The 26,701-nt window shown below is 41.6% G+C and overlaps 1 protein-coding gene across 1 annotated transcript; it reads left to right on the top strand.

The window, feature by feature from the left end:
- Positions 1-14,769: 14,769 nt before the first annotated feature.
- On the top strand, positions 14,770-26,468 carry LOC137341222 (tripartite motif-containing protein 16-like protein). Its single transcript, XM_068004288.1, has 6 exons — positions 14,770-15,578; positions 18,213-18,308; positions 20,314-20,547; positions 21,232-21,403; positions 22,554-22,649; positions 25,420-26,468. The coding sequence occupies exons 1-6, from the start codon at positions 14,802-14,804 to the stop codon at positions 25,989-25,991; spliced, it is 1,947 nt and encodes a 648-aa protein (XP_067860389.1). The 5' UTR covers positions 14,770-14,801; the 3' UTR covers positions 25,992-26,468.
- Positions 26,469-26,701: the final 233 nt, after the last annotated feature.

Genomic DNA, 26,701 nt, shown 5'->3' with positions numbered 1-26,701 from the left:
GGGACTCTACTCATTGGAGTTCAGAAGAATGAGAGGCGATCTTATTGAAACATATAAGATTGTGAAGGGTCTTGATCGGGTGGATGCAGTAAGGATGTTCCCAAAGATGGGTGAAACTAGAACTAGGGGGCATAATCTTAGAATAAGGGGCTGCTCTTTCAAAACTGAGATGATGAGAAACTTCTTCACTCAGAGGGTGGTCGGTCTGTGGAATTTGCTGCCCCAGGAAGCTGTGGAAGCTACATCATTAGATAAATTTAAAACAGAAATAGACAGTTTCCTAGAAGTAAAGGGAATTAGGGGTTATGGGGAGCGGGCAGGAAATTGGACATGAAGCTGAGTTCGGATCGGTCAATGCCCTGTGGGTGGCGGAGAGGGCCCAGGGGCTATGTGGCCGGGTCCTGCTCCGACTTCTTGTGTTCTTTAGATTTGTGGTTGGGATCAGATCAACCATGATCTTATTGAATGGCGGAGCAGGCTCGAGGGGCCGATTGGCCTACTCCTGCTCCAATTTCTTATGTTCTTATGTTCTTATGAATCCATTCCTACATTACAACAGTGACTACACTTCAAAATTACTTCATTGGCTGTAAACCACTTTGGGACATCTTGAGGTTGTGAAAGGCACTATATAAATGCAAGTCTTTCTTCTTTCTACTTTTATGGCTTTTTATTAACTAGTTATTCAGGAACATGTCGTACAGGAGCTTGACTGTACATTGTAACTTCGACATGGTTTCACTGCAACACAATTTAATAACTAGTTCTATATTACAGAGCCTTGGCTTTCCAGGAATGCAGGATTCCGTAGCACTTGAAAGCTGACAGAGAAATTAGACAGACAAACATAATTGGCAATAAATGGATTTACGATCATGGTGAGCATAATGACTAAATTACTCAGTCGTGTCGGTGCTTTTCTTGGTGAACATACCCACCAATGCTCCAGACGTGTGACCAATGCTGCTCGAAGCTGATATTTTACCACTGTCCCGATCCCATACTGAACCTACTGCATGCCTGTAAGGGAATACAAGCCTAGTCTATGCAATCAATCCTCATAATTTAACCGTTTTAGCCCTGGTATCATTCTGGTGAACCTTGCTACACCCCCTCCAAGGTGCGGTGGCTAGAACTGAATGCAGTACTCCAGATGGGGTCTAACCAGAGCTTTATAAAATTTTAACATAAGTTCCATCCCTTTGTATTCCAGATCCTTTGTGATAAAGGCCAAGGCCATAAAGTTAACCATGAATGTTGCTACACTGCAGTGCCCTTGCAGCATTTGGCAGGGCTTGGCATCTTCCCTCTGCTGGCCCAGATTCTGAGGAGGCAGGTTACCACAGTCATTCCCAGGTGGGTTTGCCTGAGCAGAAATGGTTGGTGTGGCTCCACTGGCAACACTGGCACCTAATCGCCATGGCGAGACTTCTTTCATGCAATACCATGTAAAGCCTGACATGCTGTGATTGAGATGCTTCTGAAGAACCTTCCAGCATAAGGGTTAGACAGGTAATGACATCTCATCGTGATGCCAGAGAATCTGCTGGTGCAGCAGTCATCAGGAAGGGAGTCTCCACCAACAGCGAGTGCCCATGTGGGGTTTGTTACCAGGGGACCCAGAGCACCTCTCGGGCAGCCTGACCTACCTGCCCGCTAGTCCCCTGTTTCTCCAAACGCATCAGCTCGAGGGATTCCTGGTGACAAACCATCTGGTGCCAATAAAGGGAGCTTGGGAGAAAATAAATAAATAACTGCACCAGGCATGAAAGATCATGAAAATCTAAGTGTCCGCTGGAAACAAAAACACACTTATAAGAAGGGCCTTTAAAAGTCCTTTAAAGTGTACGGGGCTTTTAAATGACATCCCGCCTGCAGGCCTGCCTGAGGCCTGGTCCTCCACCTACCAGGTTTCACTGGTGTGCTGGAAACTCAGTGTCCAGCGAGGCCCGATGGCCCGGAAATGGTGCCGAGACCTTCCCTGCCCCTTCTGCTTGTGTTAATGAAGCTCCCGCCTGCCTCGGGTGGGGGTTTCCAGACAACTGTCTCAGGCCCAACCCGACCTTAAACAAACATGAATCTGTCGGAACTGATTTCTGCCAGATTGCCGTATCTCTTGCGTCCCGCTACTACCCCAATTTAGGGTGGCAGCGAGACAAAAATCACCCCCGGTGAGTTTCGAGCTGAAGTGGAGACGGGCGGAATTTGTTGTTGGCTAAAAGACAATTCCATGATCTGGGTGCATTGAGGACATGTTTTAGATTAGTTTGTTTCTTAATGGTATCTTGAAACAGCTTCAGAAACGTGTTGTCACAAAGTGATTCTTGCTTTAAGATAACCATCTGTTCCTTTAAGAGGCACTGTCATGTATCAACAGTAAATATCCCAGTTATCTTTCTTTCCTTCATCTCTCAGTTTCCTTCTCTTCATACTGTAGGCTCCTTTGTGGTTTCAAGCTCCATTGTTTTTTCATTATGTAGTTCATGCAATACATGTGGATTGAGTTACACAGCTGATATCCGTTACATAATGATCCAGAGTAATCCAAAAGCTACAGTACATAATGGATAAAACAGCCTGCAGTTGGGTAAATACTTTACCCACATGTTCTGTGATGGCTAGACTAGTGTCTGATTCATTCTTCCTAATTTACCCTTAATATTCTAAACTTGAAATACTTCTCAATCTGATATTTAATCTTTATGTTGTGCGTTGTCAGCAAACAGGAAATGAGGTAAACTCTGAGCCTACGGGTTTCTTAAAAAAAAATTATAAATGTGGTTTCCCTGATTCTGTTAAATTATTTTCTGTTACCTATTTAAGTCCACACTATGCTAGGAATAGTTTTAATTTATGGTGCCCCTGAAATGGTTAAAAAGATGTGCATGAAATTGGTGCAAGTTGATTTTTTGTTTGGTTACGCCCATTCTTTCATATGGAGAAGCTCTTCACTTTCATTTTCCACATTCACCAGACCGTCTGAAAGCTCCCAGCAGAGAAGTGCAGAGGAAAGGCATCATCCCATCACTTTGTGGCACACCACTTCTTAAATTCTATTTGAGAATGGGACTGATAAGGATAGGGATAGGGATTGTGCTATGGATCGGGATATGGGCAGACATAGACATAGATAGAAATAGATATAGACATAGACAGGCATAGACATAGACATAGAAAGACATAGGCATAGACATAGATAGAAATAGATATAGACTTAGACAGACATAGACATAAACATAGACAGACATAGACATAGATAGAAATAGATATAGACTTAGACAGACATAGACATAAACATAGACAGACATAGGCATAGACATAGATAGAAATAGATATAGACTTAGACAGACATAGACATAAACATAGACAGACATAGACATAAACATAGACAGACATAGACATAGATAGAAATAGATATAGACATAGACAGACATAGATATAAACATAGATAGAAATAGATATAGACATAGACAGACATAGACATAGACAGACATAGATAGAAATAGATATAGACATAGACATAGACAGACATAGACATAGATAGAAATGAATATAGACATAGACAGACATAGACATAGACATAGACAGACATGGACATAAACATAGATAGAAATAGATATAGACATAGACAGACATAGACATAGACAGAAATAGATATAGACATAGACATAGACCGACATAGACATAGATAGAAATAGATATAGACATAGACATAGACAGACATAGACATAGATAGAAATAGATATAGACATAGACATAGACCGACATAGACATAGATAGAAATAGATATAGACATAGACATAGACAGACATAGACATAGATAGAAATAGATATAGACATAGACAGACATAGACATAAACATAGATAGAAATAGATATAGACATAGACAGACATAGACATAAACATAGACAGACATAGATATAGACATAGACAGACATAGACATAGATGTAGACAGACATAGACATAGATAGAAATAGATATAGACATAGACAGATATAGACATAGACAGACATAGATATAGACATAGATAGAAATAGATATAGACTGAGATGATCAAATAGTCACAAGCCACAATGGTCCCTATGCTGTGGGTCAGAAGGTTGGGAATTCCATCTGGAGGACAGCAGGCAAGGGTTGAATAGCAGGAATGTGAGGATGGATAAACATTCTGGAGTTTTACGTGATTATCTTTAGAGATCAAAGAGTGTTTCTGCAGAAATTTCCCTCAGAAATTAAATGAATTGGAGAAATCCATAATAGGATAGGTTTGCATATGGTCGGTCTATGGAAGGAGCAGGCTAGTATTCTTGCATAAAACCCTTTTGAGATTTCAGAAGTTTTTTTTACACCATAAATTCACCCCACGTGATATCCTGTGTAAATATGTCTGCTTTTTAAGCTTGGTCTGATTACCTTAATGATCAGCATTTTAGCGGATTTATTTGCATGCTTATTTCTTTGTTGTAAAGTGCAAACCCTACCCTCAGATTGCTGTGGCTCTGTTCCTCCCCTGGTCACTGTAATTTTGATGAATTTATTGCTCAGCTGCTGATCAACATCAGGGCTCTTCTGCCTAAAAGTGCAGTTTTTAAAGGGAATGCGGTGGAACCTCAAACCTGCCGCAATATTGGACAAAAAGTGCTAGTTTTCTAAATGGGATCTATTCTGTTACCAAGATTTTATACACTGGAAAATCTTTTCAAAACTGCAGAATTAGGGATTATTACACACTGTTGCACAGAGCTAATTTCTACCTGAATAACTTTAGTTTCTAGGCTGAAAGAAGCCATTTTACATTTTGTTTTAATACTGCGAGACAGCAAGAAGGATGGATCTTTTAGGAATCTTGAAATATGTCCAGAACTCTGTTCCTAGCTCAGCTTTCCCACCGTGTTAGATTGCATAAGAAACCATTTGACCCATTCCCTCCAAGGTACCATGCAGAACTACGTTGTCATGGCTTCAAGCTAATCCAATTCCAAATTTCTCAGGAAGGTGAGTTATACCAGATCTAACCTCTCAAAAGCTAAACCAACGAGCTTCCCATAAATAGAATCATAGAATCTTACAGCATTTGGATGCCATTCAGCCCGTTGTGCCTGTGCCGGCTCTTTGAAAGAGCTGTCCCATTTAGTCTCACACCCCATCTTTTTCCCCATAACCCTGCAAATCAATTCTCTTCAAGTACATGTCCAATTGCCTTTTGAAAGTTCCTATGGAATCTGATTCCACCACCCTTTCAGGTAGTGTGTTCCAGATCTTCACAACCATCAGTGTGAAAACATTTCTCCTCATTTCCCCTCTAGTTCTTTTGTTAATTATTTTAAATCTATGACCTTTGGTTACGGTCCCACTTGCCAGAGGAAACAGTTCCTCCCTACTTGATCTATCAAAAGCCCTCATAATTTTGAACATCTCTATCAAATCTCTCCTTAACCTTCTCTGCTCTAAGGAGAACAATCTCAGCTTCTTCAATCGCTCCACATAACTGAAGTCCCTCATCTCTGGCATCATCCTGGTAAACCTCTTCTGTACCCTCGCCAAGGCCTTGAGATTCTTCCTAAAGTGTGGTACCCAGAATTATATACAATACTTCAGCTGAGGCCTAACTAGCGATTTGTAAAGGTTTAGCATGACTTCCTTGTTTTTGTATTCAATACTCCTATTTACAAAGCCAAGTATCCCATATGTTTTCTTAACCGCCTTATCAACTTGCCCTGCCACCTTCAAAGATTTGTGAATATGTATCCCCAGGTCCCTCTGCTCTTGCACCCCCTCAAAATGGTACCATTTAGATTATACTGCCTCTCCATGTTGTTCCTCCCAAAATGCATCACTTCACACTTATCCACAGTAAATTACATCTGCCGTGTGTCTGCCCATTTCACCAGTCTGTCTACGTCCTCCTGAAGTCTGCTACTATCCTCCTCACTATTACATTGCCAAGTTTTATATCATCCACAAACTTCAAAATTGTACTCCCTATACCAAGTCCAGGTCATTTATATGTAAGAAAAGCAATGGTCCTAATACCGACCTTGGGTAACCCCACTGCATACTTCTCTCCAGTCAGAAAAACATTTGTTCACCACTACTCTCTGCCTCCTATTCCTTAGTCAATTATGTACCCAAGTTACCCATCCCTTTAATACCATGTGCTTCTATTTTCTGAATAAATCTGTATTGTGGTACTTTATCAAATATTTTTGAACGTTCATATATACATCTACTGAACTATCTTCATCAACCCTCTCTGTTACTTCATCAAAGAACTCAATCAGGTTAGTCAGGCACAATTGCCTTTAAAAAATCCATGCTGGTTGTCCCTTATTAACCCATGCTTCTCCAAGTGAAAATTAATTTTGACCTTAACAATGATCTCTAGTAGTTTTCCCACACTGACATTAGACTGACTGGCCTATAGTTACCAAGTCTATCCCCCTCCCCTTTTTTGAATAGGGGTGTAACATTTGTAATCTTCCAGTCCTCTGGCACCACTCCCATATCCAAGGAGGATTGAAAGATTGTGGTCAGAGCTTCTGTTATCTTCACCCTTGCTTCCTTCAGCAACCTTGGTGCATCCCATCTGGACCGGGTGACTTGTTAACTTTGAGTGATGCCAACCTATTTAGCACCTCCTTTCTATCTATTTTTATCCTATCCAATATCTCTACTCCCCCCCTCCTCTACTGCGACATTAACTTCATCCTCTTCTTTTGTGAGGACAGATGAAAAGTATTCATTCAATACCTCAGTCAGGCCACTGCCTCCACAAGAGGATTTCCTTCTTTGTCCCTAATCGGCCCCTCCATTCCATTAACTATCCTTTTACTTTTTATATGTTTATAAAAGATTTTTGGGTTCCCTTTTACATTACCCACTAATCTTTTCTCATACTCTCTCTTTGCCCTTCTAATATCCTATTTTCATTTTCCCCCTGCGCTCTCTGTATTTTGCTTTGTTTTCTACTGCACTCTGTACCTGACATTTGTCACAAACCTTATTTTTTCTGTTTTTGCTGTGTATGATTAACATCACCAAACAAACCCAACAACTTTCCACAATGCACTCTGTTGGTCCTCTGGACATCCTGTACCCTGGATGCACACTCCCACTCTAGTATTCATGGTCCTTCAATGATCAGCTGACTCCCAGCATGTTCAGTTGCACATCCCCCAGTTAGACTAAAATTCCCAAGTGCCATCATGTGGCTGGGGCTACATTGTGTGCACATACAGGGGTCACCGCAAAGCCAGGGCTCTGGCACAACGCACAAGCTGGCGAGCTGACCTCCATCGTTCAAAGGTCCCCTGACCTTTCCACTGCAAGTACAAGCTGGTTAGGTGAAATTCTGACTACATTTAATGATATGTTTAACAACATAGTTGAAGGAAAGCAGAACAGTAGAGTAACCAGGCCAGAAAAAAGTACAAGTGATACGGCAAATTAAATCAGCCATGGACTGGAGAGAAGGAATAATGAACTAACATAACAACACAGAGCGCGGAGAGAGGGAATGGGCCCAGGGGAGAGGAAAGGATTGAGAGCAAGGGAGTAATCTGGGAGAGGGCAATGGGCTCTGGTTGCAATCACGATATGCTGAGCATTACCTACCAACAGCAGAAGGGAGAGGTAAAAGCCCAAACCGCACAAATGTGTGAGCAATGCCATAGGTGATCAATAATTAATATAAAATTAATAACTGCTCAGGAATTAACCAAATGTAACGGAAGATCGGAGCGTAAGTTCACCAATCCAGCATTCCCAGCTGAGATTCATGCATGAGGTTCAGAGAGACAGTGACACGGTGTTGTAGTCCTGTCTCCAACCTGTGTCCCCTTGGAACAGTGCGCCCTATTGGTATCACGGGATTGCTGAATTTACCCTCATGATCCTCACTCATTCAGGAATCCAACAACTTTTTTATTTCCACAATGCTGTATTTGCAATTCACATAGTAAATAATGCATGGGTTTAGGGCAAGTGTTTGGTTTTGCTGTCATCTGCTTAAAAACTGGTACTTTTTATGGGAGTAGGAATTACAGGATATGTTGTGGGATGTCGTGTTGCACCAAATGGATTTCTGTAACCAGGTCCAAGTAATCTTTAAATAACGTCCATAAGCATGTTTCGTTCCTCAATCAATGAAGCGAAGCAATGTGAATCAGGGTGAAAAATAGCATTTCTTACCCTGAGCAATGTTTCAGGATTAGCATTAAAGCCCCGTTAAATCTGCAGGGAGGTACAAAGGATTTTATCATTGAAATGATGTTTAGAATTGATGATTTGCACAGGTGGAACTAGCCATGGCTAGTAGAAAGTTGGCGAGCTTTGTAACCGCTAAGTAGTTTTGCACCAATTGGAGCTGGTCTCAGCTGCCTTGTTTTGACCCCTTCTTCTGGCTGCGGGTCCATCAGTTAAGGCTGCATTTTGGCTTGGTGCCTTTGTGCAATCGTCAGCTTGTATCAGGCAAGCTCTCCGTGGCTCCACAGAGAATGGTATCTTCAGCCAAATCAGCAGATGCTTAACAACCTTGAAATCCCCGAATCGTGCTTTCTTGTAGATCATATTCACATAAAGCCACTGGCTCTGATTTTCCGCCCTCCCTCTGCAGATTTCTCAGCACAACTAGGGGTGGGAAAATTGCTGGGATGCACTCCGCTGAGTCCCCACCCATCTTTACATGGTGGTGGGGTGGGGGATTTTAACTGTCTACGGGTTTCTGCTGGTTTCAGTTAGATTCCCACCCACCCCCGGCAGAATGAGGCCCTTAATAAGATGCTGCTGGCCGACTTGCCACCTAGAAATTCAGGTGACCCCGCGGCTGCCCACCAGCACTCAGGTAAGTGTGAGGACTGGGGTTCTAGTGGGGGTTGTCATGGCATGGAAGGGAGCCAGTGGTTGGGGGTGGGGGGGGTGGGGGAAGGGAGGGAATCCAGGGCAAGAGAAGACTAAACTTTCCTGACTCCCACAAAGTAAAGTAAGAAACTCACCTTGAATGGCTTCTTCTGCTTCCAATCCTTTTCTCACTTGATTTCACATGGCGGGAGAGCCACAGCCACTTCCTTGCTCAGGCTGGAGTTAAAATTGCAGTCGGGGCCCTAGGATGTTATCGGGCCCTGAATTACATATTTAAAGAAGGACTCCATCACCTCCAGGCAGGTGTCTATGCTCCCTGCTCAGAAGAGCAGGTTAAAATTGAAGGTGATGGGATTCAGGTGAGACATTGGCGGGTAAATCACCCACTCGATTTTAACTACCTACCTGCCCAGTTTCCGTCGAGTGGGTAGGGTTAAAATTGACCCCATTGTTTTGATTGTTCCCCAGAAGCAACAAATGACTTACAATATGCCTGCTCATATATGGATGGGATGTATTGTAATGATATTCAAATGGTGCAAATACACCATCTGACCGATTTTCTGTCTTTTGCGCTATAGCGGCACTGGATGTCAGAGCTGCCTGTTCCTCTGAGGTATTCAGCATTGCTATGGCAGTGGAGGTGGGTTATTTAAACTTGAAAACATAGCATCACAGAGACAGCTGTTCCCTGAGGCTTGCCCCAACCTGTCTCCACTCACTTGGTGAGGCCCATCAGAATTATGTAAATGACCTTGAGGCCAGAAAATTGGCCAGGGTCGGGTGCACATCTTTGTGGTGGATGGAAGTCAAAGTTCCACTCAAGTGGAAAATCTAGGTCATTGAATTGAAAGCTGGATAATTCAACCTAATTGATGTACAAGGCAGTTGTGCAGATGGGCTTATTAAGACCAACATTAGCATCCCCTTTAACAAGAGGTCTGATTCGTTTTAGGGTTCAGTTCTCCTCCACAACTTTTCTGCAAGTTCTTTTTGTAGTCCAGGTTCCATGATGATTTCACCATCTTTGCTATTTTCAGTGCTGATTCTGTGCGTGTTTCTCAGTAGATGAATCAGTGCTAATGCATGTGCAGCGATGTGAGCGAGCACATCACACAAGGGAGTAGGTCTTGACTTTGTGCAATAGCGTAAAACAAGTGATAGCGAGTCGGGCATCTCTCCTGATTTTTATTTCTATTGAATTTGGGCTGTAAAACGGGCTGCTAACTTGCTAGCGCCTGTTTTACACTATTGCACAATACCCCATGCTGTGAAAATTACTCTTTGCCAAGCTGCAAATATTAAAACATTACACATGAAAACTAGGATGGATCATTGGAACCTTTGAGGTCATTTCTGTGTGTTGCAATAATCAAAATAAATATTATGTGTGCCTTTGCGTTATGTCCGTGTTGCAATGAGGAAGACACTACAAAGTGCACGTAGGCTTTGGCCCGATGGTATTCATAAGACCACCTTAGAGGAGGTCTATCTGGGGATTTAATCTTTCTCTTTACAGTCTTAATATGTTATTTTATTTTGAGTACATTATTGGCGATAGCTGTTTGAAATGTTATTGGACACAGTGCACTGGAATCTGTCACAAGACACAGAACTGCCTTCAGTCCCTGGAGGCCGTTCAAGAATGTGACCCACGTCACAAAGTCCACAGGTGGTTGAGCCAATGGATGTCATTAAGTGTGAGGAGAGCTTCATACTCAGCTGTCACCTCCTCGGGGGAAGGGAAATATCTTGAACTGCAGGGTCTAACTTCATAGATTTGGCCAGCACATAACTGTGACAGACTCCAGATTCAATAGTGCCTGTCGACATTCCTGCTGCACAACAATAATTCGATACAAGAAAACAGAGTCAAAATTAATTTCACCAGATGCTTTTAGTAATGTTCTATTATGAGTAGTGCTTCATTGCGGAGGGGAGGAGGTGGGGGGGGACAAATCACACCATGTGGTTCAGATCAAAACGCTCCCTCAGAACTTGAACAGACCCCTGGGTAAGTCGTCATTCGTTCCCTCCCAATGCGGAAAAATTGGACATGGCAAAAGCTTCAATGAATTGGTCACTCCTGCCAAAGGATACAAAGCTCGAAAACTATGTAGGAGACCTCACAAATTCATCGACTACCTGGTTGTGTTATAACAATTGGCCACAAACAATTACGGGTCAGATTTAAAGTCAATGAATAGCAGTTGCATGTGACAGATGCACCTGCTGAATTTCTCAACTGTTTGATTCTTTTTTCTGTTTCTACAGCGATTCATTGCCAATAAAAATAAATCTCCTCACAAGTTAACCATCTGTGAATGTTGCTTTTGTTTGAACAATTTGTCTGTATATCTTATCAAAAATCTTATGTCTGCACACACTTCCTGTCTACAAAACCTTACTTCTGGTTGCCATGTTTTTGTCACACTTCTGTGTCAGCTGTTTCTGTTTATAATTCCGATATCCATATTTATAATCATGGAAGTTTAGTATTTCCAGTTGCAAAGTAAGATTGGTAGATAGGCCTTAAATACAGCAACAGTGAGGAACACTGTTCATTTCCCTTTCTACTGACCCCGATGATCCTGTACTCACGGCAACTCCTTTTAATTGCAGTTCCTGTGACATCTGAACCCCTAAGCACTGCAGATTAAGAAAGATCCCAGCTGGCTCTCTGGCAGCAGATCTCTGCTACCCTTCAGTCACTAGCTGCTCACCTGCAGCCACTGTCACCATTTACATCGTCCAAGCCGTGTGTGTCGTTGTGTTGGAGCTTGTGAAAGTTAGTGCAAGTGGCACGGGGTGCAGGCAGTGCTGGCAGGCTTTTTTTCCAGGCATACCATAAACAGAAGAACATAGGTCAAAATGCTGGCTCCAAGAGGCACCTTCAAACAATGCTGCTTTGCGATATACTGTGTGTAATGTTTTTGTGGTTGAGTGTGACAGTGAGTGAGTGGGTAGGGGGACAAGACATGGTAAGAAGAGGATGGTACTAGCCCTGAGCTTGTGGGAGGCTCCCTCCTCTCCATACCTCTTGATGTTTTCATAGCCGATGATGTTCAGTATGGCCTTGTGAAAGGATCTCGCGGGCTTGTACTTAATGAGCCCTCCCCCTGTTCAGATCTGCTCCCTTTAATTAAGTTCAATTTTACCCTGCAGACAGAAAAGTAGTTTAAGGAGCTGACACAGTTATAGACATGTGCCAGCTTTCAACTGCAAGCCACTTCCCTGCTGTCCCATGTGAAATCTGAGATCTTCCTCACTGTTGCTGTAGGTAAGGCCTAACTCAATCTTACTTTGCAACTGGAAATACGAAATTTGCGTGTTACAGATTTCGTGATTGCTCAAATCATTTAAATGTGCCTCAACTGTTGGCACATGTCTATAACTGTAGGCCCCTTAAACTACTTTTCTGTCTGCAGGGTGAAATTCAACATAGTAAAAGAGAACAGATCTGAACATATTGCATTAGGCAGCCCTCTATGTGGGTAGCAGCTCGGCACGGAATCGATAAGATCTGCAAATTGTGATTATTGCATGTTAACACCTCTGCTCCAGGAAATGTATTGCTACACACAGTTTACCATTGACTACCATTGAGAGATGTAAAAATGGGCCTCTAACTGCACTACAAAAAACCATTCTACGATAACTTAAAAAAAAAAATTAGGATGAAAATTCCAAAGAGAACTTTAATCAGTCCTAAGCAATTCTGAAGTGCTGATGACAGCCCTAATCTGTACTTTGCTGGCAAATGATTGAAACCAAACAGGTGCCAGCTTAGCATGTAGGCCTAATAGCACAGCAACACTTTTCTAATGGGTGGCCTATGGTTTAACTGTAGGGACTGCAGCTAATCTGTTATCTTAACATCACATATGAATGATACTGTTTCAAGTAGGAGGAGCCCTGCAGTTTTCCAGTGGAGCCCAGTGAGTCGGGAACCCACCACAATTTGTGTTTTGGTTGCAGAGGGAATTTACTAGAATGGTATCAGGTATGAGGGACTTCAGTCACATGAAGAGACTAGAGAAACTGGGATTGTTCCACTTAGAGCAGAGAAGGTTAAGGGGATTTAATAGAGGTGTTCAAAAATATGGGGGGTTTTGATAAAATAGATAGGGAGAAACTCAATAACCAAAGGATACAGGATTTAAGATAATTGGCAAAAGAATCAGGGGGAAGATTTATGCAGCGAGTTGTTAAGATCTGGAATGCACTGTCTGAAGCAGATTCAATAGTAACTTTCAAAAGGGAATTGGATATATTCTTGAAAAGGAACCATTTGCAGGGATATGGAGACAGAGCGGGGGAGTTGGACTAATTGGATAGCTCTTTCAAAGAGCCGGCACAGGCACGATGGGCAGAATGGCCTCCTTCTGTGGTGTATGATTCTATGAATTTATATCACAAGATGGTTTCCACAGCATTGGTGGCAACAGGCAAGCTGTGCATGTGTAATCTCGCAAATGCGCTGTTGTTCGACCTGTCAGATTAAATGGCTGCCAGTCTTTATATTTGCCAATACCTGCTGAGGTGATTCTCTGCTTCCTGAGGCAGCAGCGCCAATTTGTTTACACCATAGTGCTTTTAAAAGAAAGAAAGAACTTGCTTTTATGAAGTGTCTTTGATAACCTCAGTATGTCCCAAAGCACTTTATAAACAGTAAAGTACTTTTGAAGTGTAGTCACTGTTGTATTATAGGAAACGAGGCAGCCAATTTACACAATAAGGTCCCACGAACAGCAATAAGAAAATGACCAAGTAATCTGTTTGAGATGTTGGTTGAGGGATAAACGCTGGTATCATTTTGATCTTTTATGTCCGTCTGAGAGGGCAGATGGGGCCTCGGTTTAACGTCTCATCCGAAAGGTTAGGGGCTGCTGTGAAGGGCAGTGTGCCATCAGTTTAATTATTAATTTGCAAAATACGAGAGGTATCAAGGGGATCCATAAATTATGTTTCAGTAACTAGGGTGTGGTGGGTCAGGCTAATGAGCCCCAAACTGTAGGGTGGAAATTACTGGTGAGAAAGAAACAGAAATGAGCAAACTCATAGCTTTTAGAAACTTCCTATTGATTGATGGCAAAATCTTGAGCATCACAAATCGGCTGAGCTGAGCACCATGTTCAATTCTTCAATCTATTCTCCAATCAAACAAGACGCTGTGCTGTGACCGTAACCTGAAAGTTTATTCTCAGAAGCCAAAGGAAGTAATTTTAACCTGTTATAACTCTGACACGGCAAGATTTTGGATTTAATGTGGGAGAGTACGGGGACAGAGAGAGAGAGGCCTAGGTTTCCAATTAGTGCTATTTTAATGTCAGCAGCAACCCATTTTAATACCGGCTGGAAAATCTAAGCAGGGGTGTGTGTAGAGGGAAAAAGAGAGTAAGCAAATGTGGAGAGATGTGGAGGAAGGGCTTCAGTCTCAACCAGTTAGGGCTCCAACCCTCTTAGTGTTTGAAGAACAGCTTACCAGCTCTGTTTGTTTATCTACATCGAGTTTGAGTTAAGTCCTTTGTAACATTAAGTAGATTCTTGGATGTTTATCACTGCCTTTTAATTTGAAAAATGACCTTCACTCACAGCAATGAGTGTGTATTTTAAGAATGCAATATCGAGCAATTCAATTATTTCTGTTAATCAGTTAGGGAAACAAAGCTCCTATACGGGATGCTGCATACAATGGGAGAGTGGGCCTCACAATATAAGTTGAGTTTTTGCAAACTCCCATTATTTCTATACTCTATTTCTTATTATTTAAGATATTCAGACGGAACCATTCTCTGTGCTTAGAGAGAAGTCAACAGAATGGAAAGAGTTAACTGCTTCCAGGCATTTTGTTTGTTGCATATTTCAGGTGTGGTTCAGGTTGAAAGCTTGTTTCAGGTTACCCTCGCAGCTGACGGCGCCTAATTCCTGTTTGCTCTCAATGGCTGCTCCGGCCTTCTTAACACTCGAAGAACAGCTCACTTGCTCTATCTGTTTAGATTTTTTCAATTCTCCGGTGACAACTTCTTGTGGACATAACTTTTGCAAAGCATGCCTCGAACACTTCTGGGAGATGATCCATATCCACAGCTGCCCGCAATGCCGAGAAACGTTTGACCCGAAATTGCCTCTCCAGAAGAATGTCGCTTTGAATGGGTTGGTGGAAAAGTGGAAAAAAGGCATCACAGAATCGCAAGAGCCTGAATGCGAAGCTGAGCAAGAGACTGAAGTGGACCAAAGCCATCAATCTGAATGTGAGGGGAAGACTATATGGGAGGCTGATTTGGAACCAAGTAAGGAATGTGAGCAAGAGTTAACTTGTAAGCCGCAGATTGAGACCGGGCAGAAACCAAACCCTGAGCCTGAGTGTATGAGAGCGATTGAAGATGAACAAAGTCACGAGTTCGTCACTCAACCTGATGAAGTTGCCTGTGATTCCTGCATTGATAAGAAGTTAAAAGCTGCAAAGTCCTGCTTGACTTGTATGGTTTCTTACTGTGAGACCCACCTGAGGCCTCACCTTGAAAACGCAGCCTTTAAGAATCACAAACTGATCAACCCTATGAAAGACATTGAGCAGGGAAAATGCTACCTGCATGAACAGTATCTGGAGTTCTTCTGTAAAAACGATCAGAGCTGCATCTGTAAGGAGTGCACACTGGAGAAACACGTATATCATGAGATAATCTCTGTGGCAAGGGCAAAGACTGAAAAGGAGGTCAGTATTAATAACCAGCAAAGCGTAATGAATTAGAGAGGATAAAAGTGAGAAAGAGGCTTCAATGAACAGAAAACTGGTGAGTTTCGGTTGATTATTGGAACTGCAAGTCCAACGAGTGAGGGGCTTATATACCCTGTCCCCCACTTACTGATTGCTTTTCAGTAAACTACCATTCACACACACTTTGTGCGGTTTATAAAACTCTAGTTGCAAACTCAGTGAAAGGTTCTGGCAGTGATTTTGGGTAAAAATGAATTAATGTTGGATTAAACGCTTAACCTGAAATCTGAATCCAAACTCAATCAAAATCAAAAAAAAATACAAAATACAAACATAGTTCCAATTCAGTTCCCCTTTCTTTAAAAATATCTTCCTGTGACAATAATTCAAAAGTTGGGAGTGACGGCAACAAGTTTAGTGTTTATTCCTTATTCTTTGTTAATACTTTAGTTTAGTGGTATTTGTTGGGACATGATTTGTAACAGAAGGAATGTGCATCTGTCAGGTATAAGCTGCATACTTTTCAGTTTAGTGAGAAGGTTTATGTGACCCGGTCAATTTAATGGGGAGGTGTATGTCCAACACGTCTTTTGGATGAGACGTTAAACCAAGGCCCAAACTGCCCTCTCAGTGGAAGGAAAAGATCCCATGGTACTATTTTGAAGAAGAGCAGGGGAGTTCACCCCAGAGTCCTGCCCAATATTTATCACTAAAAAAATAGATGATCTGATCATTATCTCATTGCTGTTTGTGGGACCTTGCAAATTAGCTGCCACGTGTCCTACATTACAACAGTGACTACATCTCAAAAGTACTTCATTGGCTTTAAAGCACTTTGGGACAGCCTATGGTCATGAAGGGCACTCTATGAATGCAAGTTATTTATTTATTTCTTTAGTTAGGGTAGAGGGGGGTCTGACCTGATTAATGTGGTGGGGAGATTTGTGTCTTCTGGTACCTCACCTAAGTGTCCATTCTTCATGTATTATCCTTGACAACATGTATACCAGAATTTCTGCCTTTGAGCACTATCCAGTGATTCTGTTGGAAAGTTTGTGTTGGAGCACACATTGAGTGACATCAGGATCAGACTTGGCTACAATGCCAAGATAAAATAAATTGGAATATTATTTGATCTTGGAGGACATCACAGCCAAGTTCGATCCCAACCTCAGTCATTGTCCACACTTGCACAAGTCTTTCAACAGGATAATGATCAAAAGTGGGAACTCTGGCATGTTTCTCTTCCTAACCCGGGGGTCCTGAGGCCAATTGTAGCAGCACAACTCCAGCCTTAGATGCAATCAGCAAACTGGCACAGATCAACTCGAGATCTTCTGGGATGTATGGCTTAGACCAGGTGCAATTGCCAACTGGGCCATTGAAGGGCCATCATGGCTGTTTCATTTGTTTATAGTTTTTTAGGTTGCTATGCTGTGCTTTTTGCCGGTAGTACTGATACTGTGCATTATGTCCCCGATGTTTGATGACTTTCAGAACCTTGTTGCCCAGAAAGATTCACAGAAGCCAAGGCCATTCCATACAAAGTACTTTGTTTCTTCCGCCTGAAAAGAAAAAGGTTTGAAATCTGAATAGGTTTGACCTTTTGAACTGGTGCCTCACTGAGTCCTACTTTTTGCTGACAGAATTAAATGGTGCGTGAGAGGGACCATGTGCACATGAATGCTGGTCTGTACTTTGATAAACTGATGAGTCTTCAGGAAGCACTGAAGCAGCTTGGGCCAAATGTTCAAGGGATCACTCCACCTAAAGCAGATGTTAGTGACTGATAAAGAGCAAAGATGAATCATAGAGGGATTTTGAACATGTTGCTAATACTACTGGGAGAGTGACCAGCTTGAATTAGTGATAGGAATCTGAGTGAACTGAAGAGCTTGCTATCCAACTGCTATATCTTTAAAGTAATACAATACATAAAGTATTTAAAAAGAAAGAACCTGGGTTTATATAGAACCTTATCATGTCCTCAGGATGTCCCAGCAGCAATGTAAGAAGTATCTTTATTTATGAAAACTCACCACTTCTTAGGTCAGCTATGAAATTTAAGGCCATTTTCGGTGACTGTACTGAAAATTAAATCTTAGTTTCCTTTAGTGAAATCCTGAGATTAGACAACACATATGAAGGGTTTATTCATGATACCTGCTCCAGTGGAACTCAACCACCTCTTTGGAGAATTACAGTAGAGTACGTCTGTTTACACCAGGGATTTTATCACATTTCATAGTAACATACAATGAGACTGAGAGATGTTGTTGCCTTGCTACTGTGTAATACAAGACAGCTTTCCCCATCAATGAATAGCTTAAGCAATGATTTTGTTGTGTTACCAATAATACATATTAAGACACTTCATAAAATGTTATGTTTAAGCAAAGTTCTGTGTTTACAGCCAAAGGTTTTGAGGGTTTCCCCCTGGGGGTAACAACTAATATTCCCCATCTCTGCTGCCAGTTGTCAAAGGAGCAGAATATGGTAATGATGGGTGGGCTGGAGGAATTCGATTGTTGGATCATACAAAGCTGAAGGATTTAAGATGTTGTTTATCATCAGTGTATTTGTGGCCCTTACTCACCAGTTATTTCTTTACTTTTCATATTGATCTTCCAGAATGAACTTCGGGAAACAAAAATCAACATTGACAAGAAAATTAACGCTGCACAGAATGCTATTGAGAAACTGAAGAGCAATTCTTCCTCCATCTTAGTAAGTCAAACACTAACTGTGCTGTGCCTGTGTCGCTTCTCATGGCTCACACAGTTTGCACTTGACAATATCCACCAACAACCCACACTTATATCACACAGTTCAGTGTACCGAGCGTGAGCACAGTTGAAGGAGATTCAAATTTGTTCATTTTTATCTGATAAAGATCAAAAATGGAAAGTGGATGAGAAAAAATCCCCAATGCAAAAATCTGAGACAGGTTTGTTGTTTAAACCTATCAGTAGCTCCTGAAAAGTTATTCACATCGTTCTTCCTCCTTTTGCTCTGCTCTTCTCCTGAAGGTGCTGACACATGCTGGGATACAAGTCCACTGTTGCCAGTTGACCCCTGTTACTTTACCCAAGTGTCTATGTGTGAGCCAAGAAAGTGAGTATGGGCAAGCCATTTTATCATGGAGGGCATCACAGCTAAGCCTGATCCTATCCCTGCCCAACTTTCATACATTCCAGCACAAAGCACTGTACAATCTTTAGGAGCAAGAACCTAGGTTGATTTTTCCCACCCTTTCCTGACCTACGAGCAGTGGGGCCAATTGTAACACTGCTACTATCACCCTGCTGAGATCAGCTCAGTTAGTGTAGCTCAACCTGCTACCTTCCTGCGCGACATGGCTTAGTACCTTACTAGACAATACATTTATCCACTGAACCATCTAGAGAGCTTTACCATGGTTGATGCAGTGTAGGTTTATTATCCTGATTGGAAGCATTCCTACTGCAACCGATTAATGTAATAAATTTGATCAGTGGCTCTATGATATATTATGACCTACAAAAGCCAGAATTACATCGAATCTCTGATTTATATGAATAAAAGTTGTGGCAGCCATCATTTTCTGTTCAGAATCCATGATGTGTCCAATAGTTTTCTTTAATTATCCTTTCCTGAAGATAGTAATTAATACTGAAGTACAGTTCGACAGGCTTTAGCAGCCTTGCCGAGGCAACATGAATCTAGTTCCATGTTTCATCGCCAATTTGTGTCGAGTTCGTTGATCTCAGATGTGGCAGCAGTGGGGGAGATACAAAATGGCTTTACCATCCCTGGGCGGCAAAGCACTTCCTCCTCTGGCCCATTTTCCTTCATCTCACCCAACACCCCCCCGCCCTGGCCAATTTCTGCAGTGCTGCACTATAAACTGTGTTCTCAGGGTGCCCCCATCACTCTTCGTTCAGGCAGGAACTTCACCGTAACAAAGGGTTACTAACCCCCCTCCTCTCATCCCCCCTTCCCAGATGGTGCTGGAGTCTCCAGGAATTATATATTAATCTCCTGGACTCTGCTGTCGGCATCCCAGGAGAAAAGTCACAGGGAATTCTCAAAATGAATACTGAATGGTGAATCAGATTTATCTTGTTACCAGTTTCTCATTAATCTCAACATTTCTGGAGACTCTAGAGTCTGGCCGTGTTTGAAATGTCAAGGCAAAGCGTCCTTCCCCTCTCTCAACCATCTTATTGGTGTGCTGGTAACTGCTATTTACGATGTTACCGTGAAGTCAGTGCTGGCTCCCTTTATGATAGCAACCAAATGTAACTCTGGCTCGTGACAAAACCTCCCGGTATCTGTCCAACCAGACTGGGAAATCCTACCGCAGCAGATGTCATAAGAACAGGTGCACACAATATGGGACACAAACATTTAACAGGTCAGTCAGCATGTGTGGAGAGAACAGACACATTAATGTTTCAGGTGCTCTGCTGAGGGTTTGCAGCATTTTCAGTTTTTGTATCAGATTTCCAGCATTTGCAGTTTTAAATACATTTTTGCTCACTTTATGGGACAGTGTGTTTCGTGCAAAAATGATCTTCAGGCTAGTTTTCATAAATTTCTTCATTCAATGGACATTCATTTATAATGGGCACCTGGCTTTCAGGCCCCCAATTTCCAGTGCAAAATGGTGCATGTTCTAAGAGAGAAGTTAATAGTATTTGATTTTAATGTTTTGATCTTTTTCTGTGTTTAAGTACATTCTCTATTCTAGAATTCGGTGTCGGAAGTGAAACCCAACATTGAAAAGCAGTTCAGTGACCTCATGGAAGCTGTTCAAAATGCACAGAAAGAGGTGCTGGAATATTTGGAGAATGAGCAGCGTGCTTCATTGAAGCAGGCCGACGGGATTCGCCTGCACCTGGAACAGAAGTGTGCAGAGCTGAAAAAGACCAAGCAACAAGTGGAAGCATTGGTGAAGCAGAAGAACGCTGTGCAGTTTTTACAGGTGAGGGATGTCGTGAGTGCAATCAGCATGTGTTCAGTCTGCTTATCGCCATGGAAATCATGTCTGACCACTCATGACAGCAGTTTGGGGATCACGAGTGATAATACTCGTAGTTAATCCTTCTTGCTTGGAGAAGGTGGTAGGGGTAATTCAATGGATTGTCAATGATAATTCCACAACCGACACAATAAGTGAGGAAATTCTGGTCAGCAAATCATGGGGAAATGAAGACAGAGCACAGCTGTACAATTATTTGGTGTGCCTCTGACTCGCTTAAAAATGGAATACATTTGTTTTATTAACTTGTGGAGCATAAACACAGGCCTAGACCTGTTGGGCCGAACGGCCTGTTTCTGTGCTGTAAAATTCTATGTAATTCATGGGGTAAAAAGCTACTTGATTCATACAACACCAAGGTGACTGTCATTAAATACATTATAATACAGAGACATAGGACCTGTCTGCCTTCTTGAGGCCACTGAATGGTGTGGGGTTCATGGAAATATGGAAAGAAAAACAAACAGAATTCATTAAAAAGGGGCTTACACAGTCAAGACCTATAAAAACCCCAAGATAACAACCAGCTCGAATTTGTGACAAGATCTTATCAATTTTCTTTACATTTACTGTTGATTCGGCAAATCTAACACACTTCAGTTTGTTATGGAAACAATTCCATTTTAGGAATTTTGTGAATGGAAGAAAAGCAGTCCAGATGATATGCTGCCCAGTGTGTACATCGGGCTGATAGACAAACTTGCTGGAATTAGTGCAGCTGTTTCAGAATCAACAGAGAACATTAAACAATTGCTACAGACCTCTTACAAGGAGAAGCTGAAGGCATTTGCAAAAGAAGGTTAGTTCATTATTTCTTTTGCTGTTGACTACACATAATGCAATACCCACTCAGCGCATGTTAACTATTACCCTATTCTCCAAGAAAAGCTGAATGATATTGTGTAACAAATTGGTAAATAATTAATTTTACTGCCAATAGGTTTACATAGGATTTTCTTGCTAAAGAAACTTTCTTACGTGAAATATTGCTCTCTGGTACCATGGAAAGACTATATTTATCAAATACAAAAGGTACAGTTATAACTGAATCACTAGAGGGGTTAGATCTGGTGCTGTGCACGCAGATATTGAGATGAGAAACATTACAGATTGTTAGAAACATGCACATTGCAGCCAATGGTATTGTCAGCTGTGGTCCATGACTGTTTTGCTTTATTAAAATGTGAGGATTAACTTTCATTAGGGCCGATTTTCGTCTCCCTATCTTCCTGTTTTTGGGCCTGAATGATTCTGTAGCAGGACAAAAATTGCAATCAAAAAAATAGTCAACTTGTTGCCGGAGGCCTCCCCATTGCAATTTTCGGGCAGGCCTTGATTGAGATGGCCTGCACTCCCACCCGAAACCAGTTGGGGGGGGCTAATTAATATATTAAAATACTGTGAGCTGTAGGATGAGCGCTGGCTACTTGCTGCTCAAATTTAAATGAGGCCCAATTCCAAAAATCGAGTCGGCATCCCAGCAATGTCATCAGGTGGGCAGAGCAGACGTCCCGAGTCACACTATACATGAAAATTGACCCTATCGTGTTTAAAATGCTAATTCATTGATTTCCTTTTTAACTCATCATAAAGTCTGATCTACAGGTTGCATCAATTTCCCTTTCACCATTTTATAGTTGTTGACTATGACAAATTGTGGCCACCTGCCCGCCTTACCCCCAATCCCTGTACAGTTCAAGCAGTCTTAATGGGACCTACCTTAAATCTGGCCCACATTCATGGCCTATATCGCACCATTCCGGGAACAAAATGGTGGCCTGCAGCATCCAGTATTGGTAGTGCTTCACCGACCGTGCTTTAATATAACTTCAGCACAATAACACGGCTCTTTGAAAACACAAACTGAATGTTAAATAATAAACAAAATGTTAAATATTCAAAGGAGGTCTGTGTAGACTGTTCATGGTTACTTTCTTTTGCTTCTTTAGAGAAACTGGGATTCAAGTTAACAGTGGCTGTGATTTGTTCTTCGAAACGTTGTTTACCAGCAAAACAACCAAAGACAAGAAGTGACTTTCTCAAATGTGAGAATCTTAAACTTGACCTTGGTATTGGACTAAGTATTTGATGAATTCTACTTTATTTCTCCATTTTTAAGAGATGATTTTGTCTCACTTAAGTCCTTGTGGAAAATCTGGAAGTAGTATTTTGTTTTTAGGATAAACCAGAATGTGATACTTCAAAAGCATCAGTCCAAAAAGTCATCTTTATCATTAACACATTAATCTTTCACAATTTTAGACCTTCTGTACTTTACAATTCTGTTTTTTTAAAAAAAAAGTGTTTGACTCAATTGCAGTTTAGCTGGCTAAATTTGCTTTTTCAATACTTTACAGATGTGGAAGTCCCCAAAAATGGCAGCAGCTCATTTTAATTTAATTTTTCTTTGTTCTGCACCATTTGAGGTTAACTGAGCTCGTTGTCTTATTTATGGTGCTTGTTAGATGCTGAGATGTCACCTAAGTCAAGTCTGAAAGAAGCAGGATTTGCGTATTTGCCAGGATATAAGGGGAGATTTTCCTGGGTCTTTGTCAAGACGCATTGGATTGCCTCGGTCAAGGAATATTGGAAAATTGGGCTGTGGGAAAGGTTGACTGCCTGCAAACATCTCCAAAATGAATTTAACTTGATTGTTAGAAAGTCTATTGTTATTAGATGACAACACAAGAATATTGGAATGAAGAAAGGTAATTCAGTCCGTCCAGCTCACTGCATCATCTGATCCCTGTGTAGAATCTGATCCGACCATTTTTCACCTTTATATATATCCAAACCCAAATTTATTTACTCTTCTGAATGAGGAATTGATCCAGTTACCCAGTTACCTTCTACGTGAGTCAGGTCCCACAAGTCAGCACTACACTAGGTGGAAGGTTAACCACCACAGTCTGAGTGTAAAAAAGTTATTCTGAAGCTGGTTGGGTGTAAATATTTTGTAATCACGAGAAGGCAGGCAACAACTGAGTCTGCATCCCGTGGAATATTTGATAATCTCCGTCGGGAGGTTTGGGGATTTCTGTACATTATTGCGAGAGAAGCAGGATTTGTGTAATTTCTAGGATACAATTTGCTGAGAATACAACAGGAGTCTGTTGGAGTGAATCTTCCATTCCCAGTCAGATATTATTCCATTCACTTTTTCAAGGCGTTGGCACATAATCCACTGATTTTCCTCGGAGTCTGTTCCAAGTAGTCACAACTCTGTGGGGTTAAAAAAAAACCTTTTTGTTTCTAGTCGAACATGAGGTTTGTTATCTTACATCTGGGTCCTCTAGTTTAGTGCTCAGACTGAATCAAATAGCCTGCATACATTTGCATCATTTATGCATCTAAGTGTTTTGTACTGTCAGCCAAGTCTAGAAGGATCAAATGAATTATCTTTGCTTTGTGATGCTAGATGCCGAGACACTAATTCCTTTGTTCACATGGGGCCAGAGCTTCTGCTCGATTGCTCTGTTTTTTTTTCAGCGCAATCCGGCCAGATCAGCGCAAAACATCGTGGAATTTCGGTTTACGCTGGGCGTAATTTGCGGCCAACGTAATTTGAGTTTTCGCAATGTTTTGCACTGGCTAAAAAAAATCGCGCTGAAGCTAGCACTGCCCACAAAACTGGCCACATCCCCCGATCGAAACACGAGGATGGTGAGCTTCTGCCAAATGTGCCAGCCTGCGGCCGTTTGAGGATGGTGTTAAAATTAAGCTTGTTTTCTTAAGCGCAAAGGCACTAGTAAGCACGGCTTAAACATTTTTAAATATTTAAAAATATTAATTTACTAAGAAACTGACTAGTCTACACCAATGCAAGTAGTAAATGCTTCAGTATAGTTTTTTTGGAGTCATTTTCAGTGATTTTGAATCAGGTTAATCACAGGCAGAGGACTGGAGACCTTTATTAAAAATGCTTATTTTCAGCGATAAACCCATTTTCAGCTGTTTTAATAAAACTGCACCAGGTTACCACTCTTAAAAACATCAATGAATATTTTTGATTGCAAAAAAATAAATAAACAATTGCGCTCAGTTAAGCTGCCGAATTGCGCTGATTCATGGCAGATTTTACGTTTGTGCTTATGTTAATTTATCTTAGCAGAAACTCGACGTAACTCGGCCTGAAATGCATCAGTGCAATTTCCAGCCGCAATTTGCACCCAAATGCCGATTGCGGCCACAATGGAAACTCCAGTGTGTGAGGTCACTTGTCAGCCACATTTATCAGGCAGCAGGATCAGGTATCATACAATTGAAGATTGAGTAACATTTAAAATTTAAAATGTTTTCTGACTACTTCAGGACCTAAGTTTAAATCTATCCCAGCCAAAGGCATTTCTCTGTCTCAATTTTCCTTTCTTAAACGACCCATGAGATACCTGTTTTGGCAGTAGATTCTCGGTCTGATTCCGAGTGGCCATGAGTTTAGGGCAGAATTTAAATCTGGTTTAAAGAGAATATGAGGACGGCTGATGTGAGGAGCGGAAATGATACACAAGCGCTGGAGAGTGTGTCCTGCTGAGGTAAGGCACATTAGTGGAGTAAAATAGAGAGAGTTTGACTCTGGACTTGATCTGGGAATGCTTGATGCTGACAATGACAAAAGTGTTCCATTCCCTTACCTTGATGTGCAAAAGAGAAGAAAATGTAAAATATTTGTCTCAGTTTGTGCCAGATATCTTCAAGATCATAGCTTGAAATGGATAAAATACTTTGTGAGCAGGGTGAAATAATTTCAGATTTTATTTGTAAAAATGATTCCACTGCTTTTCATTCTGCTTTATGTGAATCTGTTGTCATTTCCAGATGCTGCTACATTGGTATTTGACCCAAACACGGCTCACAGGTATCTTCGCTTGGTAAATGGCAATCGTAAGGTCTCCAACACTTCTCCGTGGCTGCATCCATACCCCGATCACCCTGAAAGGTTCGAACACTGGCGGCAAGTGCTGTGCACCAAGAGTTTCTACATGGCCCGATGCTACTGGGAAGTGGAGATCCGTGGAGAAGGGACTTATGTTGGCATGACTTACAAAAGCATTGACAGAAAAGGAGCCGAGAGCAATGGCTGCATCACAGGGAATGATTTCTCCTGGTGCGTACAATGGACAGGCAAAGAGTTCTTGGTCTGGCATGGTGATGTGGAAGTGCCGGGGAAAGTTGGGAAGTTTAGCAGGATAGGAGTGTACTTAGACTATCAAGGCAGCATTTTGTCATTCTATGGTGTTGAGGACACGATGACCTTGATACATAAGTTTCAATCTTCATTCACAGAACCACTATATCCTGCGTTTTATCTTTCAAAAAAGGAAGCATCAGTTTCTCTGCTTTTACATGATGAAGAAGATGCATTGAAATCTGAAACTGCAAAGAAATAACTTTTAGGCTGCATATAATGCTACAGTATTCTCCCCCTGTAGCCTTACTCACTGAGTTCAAGTCCACATCACACATCATAACCAGCGAGAGTAAAAGAGCAGTAAAATAGATTACTGCAGCAATTAAATGAGTGTTGTGAAAATCCACATTTTTGTTTTAAGTGGCATTTCTCTACAATCAGTCCCATCTTGTTTTGTTCTTTTCCAATTAATATAAATGTTTGACATGTAGTCTTCCCATTCTATTCTAGCTGTTGTACTTAGTGTATCTGTCTCTCAAGAATTCAACTTATCACATCATCCCAGTTGCTAAAGTATGTGTTCTGTTTTGCCTCTTCATTTGCTGTGTGATGATGACAAGCATTTTGCAACAATTACACCAGTCGACCAGGCAACGTAAAGTTTTAATAGATTCTTACCATTTACTTGTAAGTGAGATTTTTTTTGAATGTGAGTAAATAATAGAAAAGGACTAAATTCTCTTTTATTCATCAATTTTCTCCCTCCTCCCTTGTTGTGGTTTTGTTTCACGGGCACCCATCATTGCCTAATGCCTTACCCAAAAGACCATTATTCATAACATGTTGTTGGCTTACTAATCGACCGTGCAAGGCACCACAGTCGAGCCTGATCCCTGTCCACGCCCAATGTTGATGCACCAGCACTTCCAGCAGGGGCCACTAGATGGCAACCAGGCCTGTGAACTCTGG

Source organism: Heptranchias perlo, chromosome 23, assembly GCF_035084215.1.
Source record: "Heptranchias perlo isolate sHepPer1 chromosome 23, sHepPer1.hap1, whole genome shotgun sequence".
Lineage (NCBI taxonomy): Eukaryota > Metazoa > Chordata > Chondrichthyes > Hexanchiformes > Hexanchidae > Heptranchias > Heptranchias perlo.
The sequence above is the reverse complement of the archived record's forward strand: the minus strand, read 5'-3'. Positions and strand labels throughout refer to the sequence as shown.